The following is a 19,526-nucleotide window of genomic DNA, read 5'->3' on the forward strand; positions in this document are numbered from 1 at the left end:
TCAAACTTGAACATCTGCGATTTGAACAAAAAGTTCAGTCGGACAAACAAAGAGAAAAACAAGCAGAATCGGGGAAAGGAGGAACAATAGGAGCAGCAGGCAAGACGCTATGAAGAAGAGGGGGGTGGAGTGAATAACACAGGTGGGAGAGGGATGCATAAGGAGGAAGACAGAGAGGGAATTAGCAAAAGGACCTAGTAATAATAGGAGGAAAGGAACAAACACGGAGAGGCGACGACGAGCAAAAAGCAAGCGGCAGAAGAGGAGGAAGAGGAGGAGGAAGAGGGGGCACCTGTGCGCCGCGCCAGCGCTCCTCCCACTGCTGCTTCTCCAGCTGTGTGTGCTCCACAGTCAGCTTGAGGCTGGACAGCTGGGTCATGAGCGACTGGTAACACACATGGAGAGAGTAAGAGATGGAGAGCTAGAGAGAGCAGAGACACAGGAAAAGGGAAATGATGGGGGGAGGGGGGAGAAAGAGATGAGGAGAAAGAAAAGGAGAGCGGGAAAGAAAAGTGGAGAGAGCAAGCCGCAGAGAGGGGTTACCAGAAGAAGAAGAAGAGGGGATACAGAGTGGAGGAGGGAGAGGAGGAAGGAAGCACTGTAAGCACAGAAAGCAATGGCACTTCAACCGATAACAAACAGTGTGTTAGGAGAGAGATGCATTTAAATCACAAGATATAGACACCCACATTAATTCATGTTGTGCAACCCACAACAACTCATGCTCAGTCTCATCAGCCATTATTTTGATTTCATACAGACTTCAGGTTTTCCAAAATATGAAATTGCCCAGGCTGACTCATGGAGAACAATGTCAGGGTGAGCATCATACAGCTGCAATAAAAGATGTGCTGTAGATGAAGATTATTGAAAAAGTAAATCAGGAGTTAAAGAGGTTAAATCAATGAGTGAATCATGAGAAGTGTCATGCTGAGTCGTAAATAGATTAAGGTGAGGGACGTTCATTAGGTTCACATGACAGAAGCCCAGTGTACTGCTGTGCTCTCTTATCTGTATCATGACGTAGTGGCACCTCATTTCCTCCCAGATGTTTCTCTAATTAGTCACCTTCTCATTCCACAAGGAGACGTCTACACCCGTGAGTGTGTCAGCTGCAGGCCAGTACGAGCAGCTCATGAATGACTTACTGCCACTCGGTCGTTTGTTGAATTATTTTGAATATTAAGCTGATCTCTCCTTTAATACAGCCGCTCTACATTCACGACACTACATAACAACGTGGATATCGCCAAGAAAGTGATTATTCCCAGGATGATAGCTTCAAAAGGTTTCTCTGATATCCTGTACTGAATATGGAAACCAGGTTTTTTTTATGCACAGAAAGTCAGATACTTGAAGAGGCCACATTTTTTGGGGGGAAAAAAAAGCTTTAAACGCACATACCAAGAGTCTATTGAGAAGTTTGATACTACTCTCAAATTCTTTTGTAAATAATAAGACAGCGCCAGCACCCAGTTAGCTTAGCTTAGCATAAAGACTGGAAACAGAGTGGAATGGCTAGCTTGGCTCTGTCCAAAGGTACCAACTTCCACCTACCAGCACGTCTAAAGCTCAGTAACTAACACAGTTTAGCTACAGGTAGGGCAATAAATAAGCCGATTAGCTGACTGCAGATATATGCAGAAGTTCAGTCTGTGCTTAAGACAAGTCCGAATTGAGAGTAAGACTTCGGGCAGCTGATATCCCAAAATAACACAATATTCCTTAAAACGATGAAAAAGCGCTGGTGGTTTTGTGTGAGATATTCTGGACAACACATGCAGTTCCACGGATCTCTGGGGAGAGCCCGGAGCCAGAGGAATCATGTTCAAGAACATAATTTGCTGGATATGGTTACACTACATTAATCTGTAGCCGCGATACAGATCTGATACAACAGGGCCACATTAGCCCTGCAGCTGTGTTTATTTATATTTCTCTTTAACAGCTATGTACAGTGCGTTTCATTACCAGCTCACTTTTCCGTCCAGACTGCTGGAATCTGCAACACTGACAAAAAGTGAACAGATATTTCGTGATCTACACTGTGAAAACACACAACACATGGCCGACACGTACATACATGAAAACAGTTCAGGTCGGCTCATCAAAAAGACGTAAGGTCTATGGAGTATGTACCTTGGTGCCTCTTAGTTTCCTCTCATACTGGCCCTTCTCTCCCTCCAGCTCCTCCACTCTGCTCCTCAGCTGCTTCACCTCTTGTAGCAACTCCTGCAGCGAGGAAACAGACAAAACACGACATCTTTTACCTCGTACGTCTTCGTCGAGGTCAGACTCAGCAGTGTAAACAGTTCATAAACAGCAGCTAAGTGTCGGAATCAACAGCGTCACTGAACTGTACACATGCCAACACGTAAGCGGGAGGGTATTCAAACATCAGGGTCTCATTCAGTGCAGTTATAAAGGTCTCCAGGGCTGGACAGTACAGTGGTTAATATAGGAAACACGATCCTCCTGAAACAGATACCACAGCGTGCAGTTATCAACAACCAGGGCAAAGGATGAACCTGAGGACCCGGAGCAGGACTGACCAGCTGTCCAGGCTGCACATCTGCCAGCTGCACACTGCCATTGTGCAAGGGAAACCTTGTATAGCGTGACACTTTTCTCCTATAGGAACAGTTACATGACCCGTCCACCTGGTCAGTGTAGGAAGGAAACTGACAGATGTAAACATTGTTAGTAGAGGGAGGAACCAGTGTCATGCAGGAAAAAACCACGTCAAATCAAATAAAACACAACACCTGCTCCAAAACCCAATTTGAAAGAATTTATGAAGACAAATCCAGATCGGGTTGAAATATGTTTTTTCCAAATACTTCAAATGCTTGAGGGGTCAGGCAAAGGAAGGGGCACGTTCTTGATTTGCTATGATCCAAACATGTACCTGCAAATAGTAACTGCGGGCCGCACTACTTAAAAACCTTAAAAACCCCTCAAGTGTATGGAAGTATTTGGAAAGTCAATCAAAAGTCTCCATATCTGCAAGAACCAGAGTAGAGCGTGACCCCAACCTCCTGCACTACACACAGACACACTACAAGAGAGACTGTTAGTTTGATTGTGTGGAAGATTCCAAATACCGGGTGGTGTGTGGACTGGTTAAAAAGGGAGAGGAGAGGAAGAGAAGAAATGATGGGGGAGGAGGGGAAGATGAGTTCATCCATCAAGTCTCCCTACGTGTACAGTCTGTCCTCCATTGTGCATCCGGGCGTCAGAGCCGGACAGGCTCACGTCTGAGCCGGCTGACCCCACCTGAGGGCTGTCGCCCTGGGCTTGGCCGCCTCCGGGCTCCCCCTGCTGGGCCTCCCTCTCCTCCAGGGCCCGTTTCTCCTGGATGCGGGTGCTGATCTCCTCCTGAAACCTGCACATCTGCTCCTGGAGCTCACTGATGAGATTTACCACACACTGGGATGAGGAGGAGCGGTGGAGGGTAAATGAAGGGCAGTGGAGGAGGGGAGTTGGTGAGATGGAGAGAAAATAAAGAGGAAGTATGAAGGTGAGTTTAGAGGCGAGGAGAATCAGACATTGACTTATCTGTTAATCTCGTCAGTATTTGGGAATGCCTGTTTCCAAACTGTATCTCCATGACTGCCGGCTGTAAATGAGGGAACTTAAAACTTCACAGAACAAGCTGAAACCCCCCCAAAACACCTGGAAATATAAATATTAATGGAAAAATGACTGCAGCAGAAAACATGTCAACTGTGTAATGACGAACTTGTTGGAAGGTTAAAGGAAGACATCATCAATCAACATCACAAGTGACAAACGGCACAGAGGAACCCAAAAATAACTTCCCTGAATGCAGACAAACTTGAAAAATAGGTTCAAGATAACGATCCAATATTTTATCCTCCTCGTAAAGAAACTAGTGAATACTTGGGTGGTGGGACTGTGTGAGACAGCCTCGGGACAGATGTAGGCGAGGCATCGTGCGGTCTCACAGCCTGACATTGTTGAAATAGCGTGAGACACAGATACATATACATCTAACCACGCACGAGGACTGACAGGGAAAGAGCAGTGAGTTTAGTTTCGGGTTAAACTGGGGTCACTGCAGACAGAGAGTCAAGCAGAGTTGAAGGGCAAACACCTTTTGTGCGTGGGTCAGGGTTGGGTTCAGACTAACTGCAATCTTAAGGAGTGGATGGATCTCTGGTTTCCTCTTTACACACACAGGTCCAGCTGTGATCAGACCGTGACACTTTGCGTTTAAGACTGTCCCTGATGGGATGCTTCTCACTTCGTGTGCAGCATGAATACAATTCAGAATGAGCACATAGTAATACATTTTTTTTTAAGTTTATCAGTTTGAATATCATATATAGTTTTACACATTATCCCAAATTCTTTGGAATCAGAATTCTGGAGTTAGATCGACCAACAGGCCAGGCAATAACATCTGTTTATGTTGTGTGTTGATATAAAAAATTCCATGGGTTGAAATATTGTTGTTAGTATTGGCCTCAAAATTCCAGTATACGTCAGATTCTAGTTTTTATACTATGCTGTCAAGGCTCCAGTACCTGAAGTAGTGGGATACATTCCCACAGCTCCCGATATATGCATGAAACAAACTGTATATGTAGTGTGGTGGTATGGATGGAGCTGACAGAACTGAGTGATTCCTCGCCAACACGTGAATATCTTCTTGTGGAACTTCTGATTTTGCAAAATGGTAACATAATAACACCACTTCAGGAGATTACTCTCCCGTATATGTAAAAGTAAGAAATCACAGGGTCAGACTCTGTACGTTCAGCCGTGGTTGTTGTGGTTTCTCTGTCGTCTGCAAGCGCTAAACTTAAACTTTACACTGTGATTTCACACGGTCTTACAAACACAGAGCAACCATTTCTGACGATGTGCTCCGCAGGAACGCAGGGCGAAGACTAGACCGTTTTAACTGCAGGTCATACATATAATGTTAGCTCTAGCTGTGTAGCTCAAAACAAATACTCGTGTGGGATTGGTTTTTTATTGGTCTCTCTGTGGATGAAGTTCAGGTTTTGTTAGGTTGTTTATCACCCTCAGTGGCTGCAGATGTTCATGTTAAGTCCTCACACATCTCAACTGTTAAAAAAATCTCCCAGACTCCTCAGAACGATAAATGTGTGTGTTGTTGTGTTACGTTAGTTGATACTTTGTTAGAAAAGTCAAGCAATGTGCATCTCCCAAAGTACACTCACTGTTGCTATATGTCTTTCAGTGGCGCATTAAAAGCTCGTCAGCCGCACCCTGAAACAGAACCATGACCCAGAATTTAGACCACCAGAGCAAGACAGGAAGAGAAGACCAACGAACAGCAGACAGACAGACCGAGGAGAGGAACAGCATCGGACTGTCAGGCAGACAGACGAACACACGCGACGTCTTCGCTGCATTTATATCAGCGAAGGACTGGATCACGTCTACGGCCAGAGAGTGTCAAACTCTGCTGCGGCCAGTTACAAAAACAGTAAAAAATGCACGCTCATCCATTTGAAAACCTTGTTCCTGGGAACTTCTTGTCTTAACAATTCAAAGTGTTCAGACTGCAATCGAGCATGTGCGGCGTTGGAGTGGTTTCCTGAGGTGAAAGTGTTTGGCCCTCAGGAATGCTCAGAGTGGATGCCTGCCATTCCTGCTGCCAGCCAACCGGAGCCCTTTGCAGCTGTTACCCCCCCCACACACACACACACTCAAACACACACTTTGCTGACAAAAAACGTAGACTGCAGTCGGTTGCCATTGTAACGTGGCAAAAGCAAAACACCGCCACTGTACATCGGATATGTTGGATTTGGGTGTGAGTGCATGTGTGCTGTATACGAGCAGACACAGTATCTCATTACTACGACAACTGAGCATCAACTTGTCAATGTTCAAACAGCTCTGTTAGTCACCACAGAGGCAGGAGGCGTGCTGACAGTTCTCTGGTGGAGCCTAAAGCTCAAGACCCCAGGAAATAAATGAGTTTGCTGAAGAGGCCACCACCAAAGTGCCCTAATAACCAGTCAGGAGTTTTAAATCATCAGTGAATATTATCAGTTTGCTCATGTAGAGATACACGTATCGATTATGTCGCTGGAGGATCATCCGCTCGCTATTAATCAGGATGATTCTGTTTACGACTCGTCCAGTCTGATCCACGGGCAGAGATAAACGCATCACTTTCACACGCTCAGCTGAATGAGTATTTTTTCATTTGCAGTCAAACAATTGTTGATGGGACAAATGACTGTGTGGAGGTGGAGGGTCCAGCAGCCGAGGACCACACACCTGTTAGTAAAAACTCTTGGAACTGCCGCACCAGAACACGTCAGCGACAGGGGTTCATTGAAAGTGACACACTTACTCACTCCTAGATCATTTTTAAACGTGGATTTCTGGCCAAAGTCGAGTACTCAGACAACTTTTCTTTTTGTCAAGGTCAGTGTCGTGTTTCACGTGCGCTCTGCGGGGTCAGAAAATGTTACCAGAGGAGCCACGTCGCTCCACATCCTGCAGGATTCACAGAGGGAATGTCCTGCATGTTCACTTCGTGCGTGAGCCTTGCAGGACAGACAGCAGTATCTCCTCGGTACATCATGCCATCTCTTATCCTTCCATCTGTCCGTCACTGTCTCTCATCTTGTCCCTCTTGGTCCCTCTCTTCCTCTCTGCCCTCAGCCCTCTTTCTCTCTCTGTCTCTCTCTCTCGCTCCCTCTCCGTCTACTTCTGCTGATGCTTATCACACTCCATCCATGTGTGTGTGCAGAACACGGGCCTCTGCTTGTCAAAAACGCTGTATCCTGTTTATTCAATCAAAGCAGGGCCCCGGGTGCTGGACGCCTTGTGATAGCTTTACACACACACACACGCACGCACACACACACACACACACACACACACACACACACACACACACACACACACACACACACACACACACACACACACACACTCACACACACACACTCACACACACACACACACTCACACACACACACGACCACAAGAGCAGCTTCAGTATCTTGTGGTGCCAGTGGGAGTGGGGAGCAGCAGCTGGGTGTCACAATGAGCAAAGTCCACACTGAGGAAATAGTGAAGACAAGCAAAGACTGCTCAGCTAGGCGGTGTGTGTCCATGTGAGTATTGGGTATTGTGAGTATTTTGCCTGTCTGCCTGTCTGTCTGTCTGTCTGTGGACAGAGTTTGTCAGCGTGACAAACTGTGGATCAAACACAGGAGGATCTGCATACATTTTGGGAGGCGGAGCACCGTTCGTCTCAGACAACCGCTCAAAAAGTCCAACTTCCCAGGTGTAGAATTACCTGGATCTCCCACAGACATCCCCACAGCTGTCATCAGACTTGATTGAAACGTTGCTGAAACCTGAATCCTGGTGGATGTGAGCGACATCACCTTTTCAGACTGAAATTAATAAAAAATAATAATCGCTCTGAGTAAGAGGCTGGCTGAGAAAATACTGTTTAAAGCCAAGACAGTATTCTATTTTAAGGGACATACGGCATAACTGTACTCTAAATGTTTCCATGACTTTTATTGTGGCTATTTTCTGTAGTGCTGACTTCACAGCGTGGTGTCAGCTGTCTGTCTGTCTGGCAGGCCGTCTGCAGATTGTTGAATTGAGATTCTCTGGAGAGACTGCTTGATGTGTTCTGGCTTGTTTAGGAGGCTTAACACTGAAGCTTGAATCTCATCCAGACATCATTACCTGAGCCAGGGAAGTTGGATGGGGGCATGCTTTCACTGTTTCTCTGATTATTAACCGGATGACAGATCTGGCTGCGATATGCTGTTGGAACAACCGCTCATCTAATGATTAGACTTTGGATGTTATTCAATCCTTTTCACTTAGAGAAAAGGGCTGTGGGAAAGTCTCCAGTGTGTGGGACTTGTTGAATGCTTGAATGGACAAACCAGATCTGAAAGACACCAACGGTGGACGCTTTAGTGGCAGTTTTGGAAATTGGAGCCAGCAACGGAACCAAAACTATCTTAACTTATCCTAACTGACCCCTTACCAAGAGGCTAAAGCCTTGAGCAGATGTTAGCATCACACACCCCGACCTCCAACTGTACTGTCGATGGTCATATTGCATTGTGGGTAATGTGGCATTCAGGTTTGACAATGGAAGAAGAATGCATTGTGGCTGCTTCTACTGGATTCATTACAATACTTGGAAACTGGGGTGGATATTATTGATGAACATTTAGAATTGCAGTCATATTTTGGAACCGCGTTTAGTTGTTTAGTTAAAGTCCCGGACACTTCAAACTTTACGTAGAATAGTTAGTAGCAGTTAGCTTATTTTCTAGCCTATCTATTCTACTCTATTATTATTCAGAATGTATTAAAATAAGGCCCCAGAACAGTGTTTTAAGCTACAAATGTGGCAGAGTCTGCCAAAGTAAAACAATATGAAACTGCGTTGTCCGTCAAGGTCAGTTTGTTGATGAAGAACTTTCTCTTCTGATTAAAATTTCTTCCCCAAACTTATACAGTGCATCTTTAATCTTGTGAGGCACTGTACATAATCAGCTGTTCAGACACAGTCCATGTTCTGTGTGAATCAGCCGTCACCTCAACAATGACCAGCTGACAACCTTGAGGCCGATAACAGATCTGTGAACAGACCTGGTTCACGTCAAACACACATTCCACCAATCACACCTCCTCGTTAGTGGGACCATCTGCCTCCAGCCAACAGGTGAGTTCACACACACAGTTTAAAATTCACTTTATGTATTCTGACGCATCGAGTCACACAGTCGTTTAACTGTGACTTTTCAAGTGAACATATGCATATCTCTCCATCGTTTTAGCAAAAAGATCTGACATTTGTCAGACAGTCAACATCTACGAGCTTCTCTCTAGGAGAATTATCATCTGCCACACAGGAAGCGGTGCATTTTGCTCCAGCAGGAATAATGATTATTTGTTTGACATAAACAGGAGATGTTAGCGTGCCTGGTGCAGTTTACAAATACAAGACCACCATGGAAACACTTTCATTGTGTGACAGCTTCAAAATACCACAGCAGCACTGTAGTAAGACTTCAGCAAAACAGCTGGAGAAAAAGTTCCATGGTTGATCTAGTATAGAGTAGATTTAGTAGTAGATCAGCATATTTCATGTACCTTAAATTTGTCTTGATGTGCCCTCTTCCCTAAAGTCCTAATGGGGCCCGCTCTGTGTTTGCGAAACCATTTTTTTTGGCTGCAGTTGTGGTGGATTACTGTGACCACAGCAGCCTGTGGTGACTGTTGTTACTGGTCCCTTTGGCTCAGAGACAGTGAAAACATTGAGAAGAGACAAACAACTGACAAACATCCTTATACAGCAGTTCAGAGTATCAGATGTGGCCCCGTATACCCCTGAATAATCCTTCAGACCACCGACAGAGAGGACAAGATTAAAATGCCAAACGTCTCACATTGTGTTTCATTTCATGTAAGGTGTGTGTGTGTGTGCTTGTGTGTGTGTGCGTGTGTGTGTGTGCTTGTCTTATCGTGCCTTGTTTAACTTAATCCCAGGCACCATATGAGGTCTTGGTGGAGACTTAACAATGAGATGTAACAGTAGCATTAGCATGTTGAACAGGTATAATGTTTACTACATTCACCATCGAGGTTTAGCATGGCAGCCAGCTGAGTTTTATTAATTAGCACTGGAGCACTGCTGGCTGGCTAATACAGATTGGACGAAGCAACATTTCAAACTCATGATGACACTAGATTTAGAAAGATAAAAGTTAGTAAGGGATCAGTAATGTCAATTCAAGAGGACGTTTTTAAATGTTTGGAAAAGTATTTTTGGTTGTAGTGTGGGATTTTTTTGATCCAACGTTACCTTGATGGTTCACTATAGTAGATACTTTTCATTCAGAAAAAAACCCAAGCAGAGATCTCTGCCTATAGTAACATAAATACAGGCAGCATTCACGTTGTTCATTTATTTTGTGTGACTCTCCATACCTCGGCTTTGTTCTGCTCGGTGGCGGCGGGATCTTGGGCGTGCGTGCTGCCGTTTGTCTCCTCCATGCCGACCAACTTCAGCTTGAGGTACGACACCTCGTCCATCAGATCCAGCTTCTGAGTCTCCAGAGAGGTCCTGCTCATCAGCTCCTGGGAAAAACACACACAGCCACAGTGAGTGACGAGTGTGGTAAACCACACCAGGGCAGTTTTTTACGAAACCACACCTATAGAAAACGTCAACACACGCACAGATATCAGCGATCTACGATGTGAGAAGTCAGCATGCTGCTCCACTCGGTACAATGTTCTTCCCACACGAACGGATCAGGCGAGGCTGGGGGCCCAGACCCCACGGAGCTAAATATACACATTCACACACACACACACACACACACACAGGCCAGCTAGGGACTCTATTAATACATCTGTGCTCCTTTGGTATGGGACAGAGAAAAAAAAAGTGTGTTTTAAAGAGAGAGAGCGAGAGAGAGAGAGAGAGCGAGCGAGGGCACTGTGACCACTGAACATGAAGAAGTGTGTGTTTTTCTCTGACTTGCGCGAAACACACATCTCTTAGCCAACTCTCAGTCTGTCTGTTGCTTTCGCTTCCTCATCTAAACTACGTCTAATCCCACTTCCTCTTCTCTAAACTCAAAACTTATGTTGCCTTGGATTTTTGTTTAAGCCTCTGACATCCATCCTTTTACACCCTTCTGGTCGAGATAAGGAAGGAAAAGAAAATGAGCCTGCAAACACTTTGCCAACTAAATTGATAAACTAGGTCTTGGCTTATTAGGAGGGACTTTACACAACCTACAAGACTTGTGCAATAATGCAATGTTAAGATGATTTGGCAGACACAGTAGAAGTGAGATCAGCAACTTTCTATTTCAGGTTACCCTCCTTCCCTCCTGAACAAATGAAGGAAATATTGGCGAGTTGGTTTGTTATACTGATGTTGATAATTCACCATTAACTGATTAATCGATGTTAAGAAGTTATTAGACCACAGATGTATAAACCACCAATCAGAGACGGGCACAAATACATTAACAAGGATCTTATTACAAACTACAAATACTTGCTTATCAAACATCATAAAGAAAATAAAATCCAAACTACTGGTGCGACAAATTGTATTGAATGAGCATGCAAGTAGGTTTTTTTTTATGTCAAAAATGCAAAAAGATCTTTGATACAAGATTTTAAACCATTTCAGTCATTCAGTATCTCCAGTTTGGGATGGATTTTGTCGGGCCAGTTTTTGAATAGCAACAGACGGGAGCTCCACTCAGTCATTATTTTGTGATGTTTTGTTTATTATACAATTAACTTCTGTTCTCTTAGCAGCCAGTTACTAATGGAAAGACTTCCAACATTTCATATATTATCAGTGATAATCCATTGTTAAGGTAGCCAACAACTGATTAAATTAATTACTAAAAATTGTCATCCCTTCTTTATAAACCAGATCGGCTTCTCATGTGCAATCTGTATTTAAGGAAACTTTACAAGGACATGTTAGTGATACAGTGAAGCAGATTAGTGTTCTTTCTTGGAACTTCAAACAGTTCTCCGTACGGCTCGGCTGCTTAGTTTTAAGACAATTTGCATGTTTCAAAGCAAAATGCTTCCTAGATTTGATGTGAAGCCCTTTAATTCTTATTTTGAATAGAGCTGATGAGATTTCTACGACTATATTATCTAAATAAAACATAGCCAGGAGTGTATGTGCTCTTCCTGAACATGGAAATATTGACTTTTCTGTTGTATTCTCAAAATTCATGCTAAACACTCAATGTGACCTCAGCATCCCGCAACACAACATCAAGTTAGTATAAAACTCTGGCAGCTCTGAGGCTCACTTAGGCAAAGCACCGCATTGAGCCAAATGCTAATCACGTCACACACGTCATCACACACATTCTGGTGTTAAGCATACCTGCTGATGAACAGTCAAAGGATCACCAAAGTTATTACAATTCATCCTGAGGGGACCACACATTTAATGGTAATCCATCACTCATGCTGAGACATTTATCAAGAAATATATAACATCAACCTCATCTATGTTCAATCCAGAAGAAAAATCAGTTGGTTATGAAAGTCGTTAATTTCTCTGGGCTCAAGAAATGTCTGCGAAAAAACTTGTGGCAAACCATCCAACAGTTGTCACAACAGTTCAGGGTGAACCAAAGCGGTGAACCGACCGAACACACTACTCAACAACACTATAATTCAATGTTCATTCAAACTTATCTCATTCGAACTTGTGCTGACGCTTCAACTTATTTGCTTTCCTTTTCTTCTGAAGGACGTGTATGTCACATTAAACACATCACAGACAGCTCAGACACACCAAATGAAAATATCACATGGTAAACAAATTGTGTCAACACCACGGCCACAGACAGACAGTTAAAACCCCATAATCACTGCAGCTCAGCAGCCACACACACACACACACACAAAATCTGTTTAGTTATGGCAGCTGACCGTCAGTTTGCAATCTAACACCAGTGTCACTGGCAGGATAAGCTGCAGTCTTTAGAAGTAATTCATCAGAACTGTGTGGTGTTGGCCCACAGCTCAGCTGCCTGACATTTGCCTTCCTTCAATTATGAGGAGCAGCATGTGACAAATTATCATCCTCTCAGCATTTATAGATCTCTTTAAAGAGGCTGCACTCATCTCCAAAACTGGACTGTGCTAAACATGACACAGTTGCATAGCCCTGACCTCAAGTCTGGTGCTTTATATCTGAAGAACGTCATTTCAACACGAAGTATGCACGATGTGAAAGACACCAGCCCTCTGGTGACTCCATGTTAAAGTGTTAAACGACACCGCAGTCTCACCTACACATCCAACACTCATTCAGAGTCCACTGGCCAGCTGATGAAGGCCAGCTGAATCAGTGAAGCTGCAGAGAGCTTGTCACTATGTTCAACATCTTTCATGTTCCACATGATCATCTGATCCACCGTTAATTCAAAAACATGACTAGTGCAGCCTTATGTGTACACATAGTATTGTTGTATAGTGTGCTGCAGCAGTTACAAATAAGGGACCGGTGCATCCAACATGTGACATGTAATGATCAGCTGCAGTCTTTTCATTAACTGTATGAATAAGGCCTGACACAATATCAGATTGTCACTGGATGACTATCGTGGGCAGAAGTATTAACCTAAATTACATTAATAATGTAGAAAGATTTGGGGGAAAAGTGCTCCCATTCAAATTCAATTTTTACTTTGTTCGGCACACAAAAATGTGTTCAGTCTTAGTTTGTCAAATGAATTAAATGTCTATTGTTTCGACACACACACACCAGATTCATGCCACACACACACTAGCTAACAGTGTGTGTCTGCAGCTTTTTCTTCTGCTTTTTCTGTTGTATGACGTTTGGCAACCAGTGTTGAGGCTCATTACTGCCATCTGCTATAACAAAGTGAGAGCATAATAAACATACAGAAATGATCTAAGGGGCACTGGATCATTTACACAGTATAAGAACGTGTCTATTATTAACACAATATCACCTTTTATTTTTGGAGTATCACAGTTATTGTCAACACTGGTTATCGGCGATATCCCTGGTATGAATTAAACCCAGGTGTTAAACATAAAGTGAAAGATATTGTAGAATTTGTCTCCTCTGTAAAATAGACATCATATCGGCGCACCCTGAAGGCTGCATGTTGATAATGGAAACTGACAGTGTTTGGTGTGGTTATGGTGGGGTACAGTATGTGTGATATTTACACACATACCACACACCAGAACTGAAATGGCTGGATGGTTGAAATTCTGGAGGTACTTCAGTAGAATTACGTTGATGAATTCAAGTGATTCGTGATGAGTCGAGTAATTTTATTTGTGCGTATATCAAGAGAGATAATGACCCTTGACTGAAGCTTTACATGTGTGGGAGTTGGTGTGTGTTTTTGTACCCACAACACTGTAAACCAGGCTCACAGACATGTCTCAATACAGTGATCTCTGTGTCTAAATAAAGGCACAGTGGGACATGTAGTCACAGCATGACTACATGTGTGGGTGGATCCCCTCTAGTATGAGAACACTGTACTGTGTGTGTGTGTGTGTGTGTGTGTGTGTGTGTGCGCGCTGACTAAGGACTATTTCTTATTAGATTGGCTGTGGTTCCCACAGCAGTCGCAGCCCTGCAGCTCTGACACATAATGTTAAATCTTCCTCTCTTTCTCCACTCCTCTCTCGCCCAAACACACACTCAGTGAAGAGGGTGACACACGCGGAAGACGTCCTGCTGCAGACATGCTGTCACCTTTTAAATTTGAGGGGAACAGATCGGGGATGATGGTAAATAAAAAAAAAGCGAGGAGCCAGGCGACCGTTATCTTCCTCCGCACTCCACCTTCATCTCTCTCGGCAAACATCGCGTATCACATTAGCTATTTGACCTGAAGACATTAACTGTGAAATGGGACAGTGTGACACACACACACACACACACTGATCACTAACACACAACAGCTAGCTGCAGATCACTGCAGCTCAATCCAGTAACACGTCCAGACCTACAACCACTGTTCATGAAGGACTGTAAAAGAAGAAGATCAGGTGCAGTGGCAGGTGGAGATCTGCAGGTAGTTTGAAATGTCACAAACAATGAATCAGTTTTACTGTAGCGTGGTACAAATTCTCTTTTTGAACGACAGAGAAGAAGAGGTCTCCCTTCCTTAGAGAAAAATTGGAAGAGCGTGTTCTGATTCCTGTTGTGTTTTGCTAGAACTGTTCTTATTCGATACACACAGAATAAATTAGTGGATTTTTTAAAAGCAAGCTGGATAAGGATGATAAACGTCACAGCCCTTGTGGGGTATTTATTTTGGGACTGTGGCCTTTTTATCCTCACTCTTGACAACGAGGAGGACAAAGAGCCTGCTGAGGAGTCCAAACAGAGGGTTGATTCTCTGATACACAGAGCTGCGGTCTTGTTGTGTCCTGCCTGGCAGAGCTCATGAGATTGCCGCATTAATGACGTCAAGTATAAAAGTTGGAACAGCTTGAAGACAGTCAGTGTTTCACAACACAACGCCGACTCCAAAAGAGTTGGAATAACTGTGTGGAAAAATAAAACTTTCTGTGATGACTTGTTAATTATATTCATTTGTTTCAAATATTCAGTTGAAACAGTACATCTGTAATTTATTAAGTGCTTGACCAACTTCATTGATTTTTGTAATCTGATGGCAGCGACATGTTTCAGACAAGTTGGGACAGGAGCAAGAAAAGACTGTTTGGACATTTCACAGGTAAACAGGTTCTTTGGTAACAGGTGAAAGTACCATGAGTAGGTGTGAGAGGGGCACCTTGGAAAGGCTCAGTCCTTCACAGGCGAGGATGGGGCGAGGCTCAACACTGTCTGAACACTTCCTAAAACTGTTGTCAGTAAACACAGCTCACATCCAAATGATCGCACTCTGCTTTCATTTTGACAGCGTCCAAGCATTGTTAGAGTCTATGGTTATACTTTACTCTGGCAACTAAGCAAAAGTGTGATCTGTACTCTGATGCAGGGTTGACAAACTATGGATAAAAAGAGAAGTTACCTCTTTATTCTAATCCTGCTAGCAGCTTTGTTAGGCTGTACTTAGCCAGTACTCTGGACTAAACGCAAATGTCAGCATGCCAATATGCTCACAATGAAAATGAAAGTTGACAGTGTTTCCCATGTCAAACATCTTTGCATTTGCCTCTAAGCATAAAGTACATTTGAAGCTGATGGAATGTTATTCGTTTTTGCAGAGAGACAGCATTGAATTTAAAGATGTAACAGCCGTCTGTCAGCTCATGAAGTTCTATAAAACATGGTTTGGTTTTCAAAAACATTTAATTCGGAGTTATTTCTGCAACTACAAGGTTTTCGAGAGCCGCATTTGGATTTCAAAATTTTCGAAAAGTCTTATCTGTCACGACGGCACTTACTGTTGCATCAGATGCTGTTAGTTCAGGCAGGTGAGGGAGCAGGACCGTCCTCTGTAAAATCCTTTCAGACAGGCTCCTGATTAGGCTGCGCAGAAATTCACAAACCTGGCACGCAGTGGCCTGTTGAAGACGTTATTTTGGTTTCACAGATAACATCTGGCCAAGCGTTATTCTTGCTCGTTCCAGTTTGTCTCATGTATCAAGCTGCTGTATTATAATAAGGAGTGTTTGATTTCTTTGCTCCGACTAAAGCAAATCTCTGTCATCGTTTTTCTTTTGAGCCAATAACAACTCACTGAACCAAGAGCAGTATATTTTAGGCCTCACTGCGCTGATGCAAAGCCAAAATAAGTTCTTTAATCTGACAAAGCATGAAACAACAGTGGCAGCAGAGCCGTCCACAGTCCTTCATCCAAAAGGTCACCTTCAAACTCAGTCTGTTTCAAAGGTAAACAAGCTCTTATCTAGTAACAATGAAACAAACACAGTGCAATGTGGAGCTTTGACCTGTAATGTCTATTGTTCCTGTGGTTCGTATTGAACATAACTGACAGGTGATGAGTCAGAGGAAGTCAGCAGCGTAAAGTCAAGCAGGAACGCTCTGAATGAAACCCTGTGCCACTCCTTTATTTATCCATTTACAGTCCCACTCTACTCCCACTGGTATTCCACGGCTCCTCTGCTCACATCCTGTTTGACAAAAGCGATCGCGCTGTTGCCGTCACCTGAGATCAGTGGCAGGACACAAATAAGAAAGAACAATGCTTCTGTTCATTTTTGCCTGTTATTTACTTGTCACAAATTCAGTTGCAGTGTATCCTGGGAACTTGGGATCACATTTTTAATGTGACATAAACAAAAGAACAATGTGCCAAAACAAAATGCACTACAGGTGTGGTTACAATATTGGCTCTATTAGTCAAACTGAATTAAACTGAACCGTCACTTGCAGAGCAGCCACATTACTAGAGCCTGACTGGCCAGCACACTAAACCTGAGTTTTAGAACTTCTGCCAGATTGGTGATCGCTCGAAGAGGAACACTTAACTGATCACCTGACTGATCAGTGATCTGACAGTTGAACTTTCAGTTGGATCTGCTGGAAATTTTATCAGCTGTATTGCACTTTCAGCTAAAAGGCACTTAATAGCAGTATAATGACTGAGGCCGTGCATTGACATAACACTGAGCTTTGCTGCAGAACAGGTATGTTGTCTGCATCATCACGTTTACCTTTCAGAGTAAAACTGTAGTACAAGTACAGTGTCTTTCTCTTTATTTTGTCAACAGTACTGAGAAGGCAGACATCTTTAGTCGTTTAGATTAAATGTATTGAGATTCACAATGGACAAAACCGAACTGGGGCTTCATGCATTCCGTGTTGGCAACCGTGTCGTAGCAGTAAATTAATCGGTGGCGTGTGAGGCCAATAAAAACCTGCAGGGTGCCTTAGCACAGGAATAATACAACAATACAATTGGACAGTTTTTTAGTTCTGCTTAATCAAAACCTGTTTCAGTTTTGACCTGTGGCAGTGACTAGTTTCTTTAACAGAACTTACAACTGTTCTGTTTACAGTTTACACCTGTAAATGATTCGGCTCTTTTTTCCAGCTATGGGGCGACATTTTACAAGAGATGATTAACACGCATGCACAAACAGCCAAACAGGATACAGTGAGATCCACACCAACACTTCCATCCTATTCCACAGGTGATGGTAAAATGTCAAGCAACGCGGCAATGAACCAGAAAAGACAAAGAATGGGGAGACTGATGGTAAACTGATGTGGATGCAGGTTTCAAAATATTTTTACATAGAATATGTAGAATATACAAATGCTTCACGCGAAAGCAAAGTTAACAAGTTAGTTTGACCTCTAGGAAACATACAACACTCTTCAGGGAGCATGAAGCCAGTGTGCCCTCAAACACACAATAGAGCAACAGGAGCAGTAATTAGCCACCCCGAGGCTCGTAAATTATCTCTCACACCTTTAATTCCACAAGGCAGCATTGCAATGTTTTCTTTTCAAGTGTGTGCATTACCTGTTGCAGCATCTCCTCTGTGGAGGCCAGTTTCAGCCGGTGTTCCTCCAGAGAGCTTTCCAGGTCTCTGATCTTCTCTCCCTGCGCCTCCACTTGGTCGGTCAGAACGCTCACCTAATGGGTGACACATTCAGTCTCTGTTAGTGCACATGCAGAGACACAGTGCTGAAATGACCGGTCGCAGAAAAAGCACGCGCAATGATGTTACTAAGAACGATACGTGTACAAATTCACAAACAGACATTGAAACACACACACAACATTTGGTAAATAAAAACACATGTGATGTACGAACACACAACAAAACCCACTGAATTTCACACACTTTCAGATATACAAATGTACCTCTATACCGACATCAGCATGTCTCTTTCTCTCCCTTCACTCCACACACAAACACACACTCATCCTGGCATACCTCGACTCCAAAACAACCCACATTTACTCAGCAGTCTGTCACTCAGGAATGTGTTGCACATTTACAATAATCTCCCTGACAACACACTCACCTCCTGCCAAACGCCTCACACACACACACGCGCACGCACGCACGCACGCACACACACACACACACACACACACACACACACAAAAATCGTCTCCTGTTCTCCTAAACTATGCCAAATCCCTCTGACAGCAGCTGAATCTCTGTCACTTCTGCTACCCAGATATTCTCCCCTGCAGCCACGTCTCGTCTCACGGTGCTCCGGCAATAAAGAATCTCCTGCAAAGTTTCTGGCTCAACATGCATCGAAATCAAGATCACAAAGACGACAGAGACGTGAGGAGGACAGCGAGCGATCTTTCAGCCTTTGCTTCCTGTCAGTGTCGAGGCGAACCACAAACAGCTGAGTGAATGAATGAACAAGTATGTGAATGTGTTACATGTGACATCTTTTTCTGTGTTCAGCATCTAAAACGTGTATGTGACAAGTTCCTGACAAACTTAACGCATCTGTGTGCTACGAGCCATTACCGAAGGGTGCAGCAGCCCAAAGCACATAAAAGAAAAGCCTTTGATTACGACCGTTTGAACTCTTACCTCTTCTGTGCTCCGCCGCTGAGCTACCCACACATCAGTGCAGGTGAAAGTTGTCTACTTGACCTACAAGAAAAGTCAGTGTGTGTGTGCGCCAACACGCTGACACACTGAAGCGAGACAACGCCTGAAGGATAGGCAGGTGAAAAGAAAAGTGGAGCAAAGGACCTGGACGGAGGCAACATGTCAACCGCCAGTTAAAAATCTCCTGTCAGGAGAAATAAGCCCCGGTCATCTTACATATCAACCAATCACAGCGGGTCTCGGATGAGGAATGTGTAACAAGAAGGCGTGTGGGTGAGTGTGTGTGTGTGTGTGTGTGTGTGTGTGTGTCTGAGTGTGTGTATGTGGTGAGAAATTAGATATGGACTTTATGAACAAGAGTAGCCCAGGTGGGTGGTGCACTTTAACTGACACTCACACAAGATTACCCAGAGCACAAAACAAACACACACAGGTGGAAAGAGCCCGAG

The 19,526-nt window shown here is 43.7% G+C and overlaps 1 protein-coding gene across 1 annotated transcript in view; it reads right to left on the reverse strand.

The window, feature by feature from the left end:
* Nucleotides 1-19,526, reverse strand: part of ppfibp2b (PPFIA binding protein 2b) — a 77,081-nt gene that overhangs the window by 16,864 nt on the left and 40,691 nt on the right. The window contains 4 exon segments of the mRNA XM_037106724.1: nt 2,140-2,232; nt 3,202-3,429; nt 9,988-10,137; nt 18,015-18,128. Of these exon segments, the coding sequence (XP_036962619.1) occupies nt 2,140-2,232; nt 3,202-3,429; nt 9,988-10,137; nt 18,015-18,128 (585 nt within the window).

Source organism: Acanthopagrus latus, chromosome 8 (genome assembly GCF_904848185.1).
Source record: "Acanthopagrus latus isolate v.2019 chromosome 8, fAcaLat1.1, whole genome shotgun sequence".
NCBI classification, from domain to species: Eukaryota; Metazoa; Chordata; class Actinopteri; order Spariformes; family Sparidae; genus Acanthopagrus; species Acanthopagrus latus.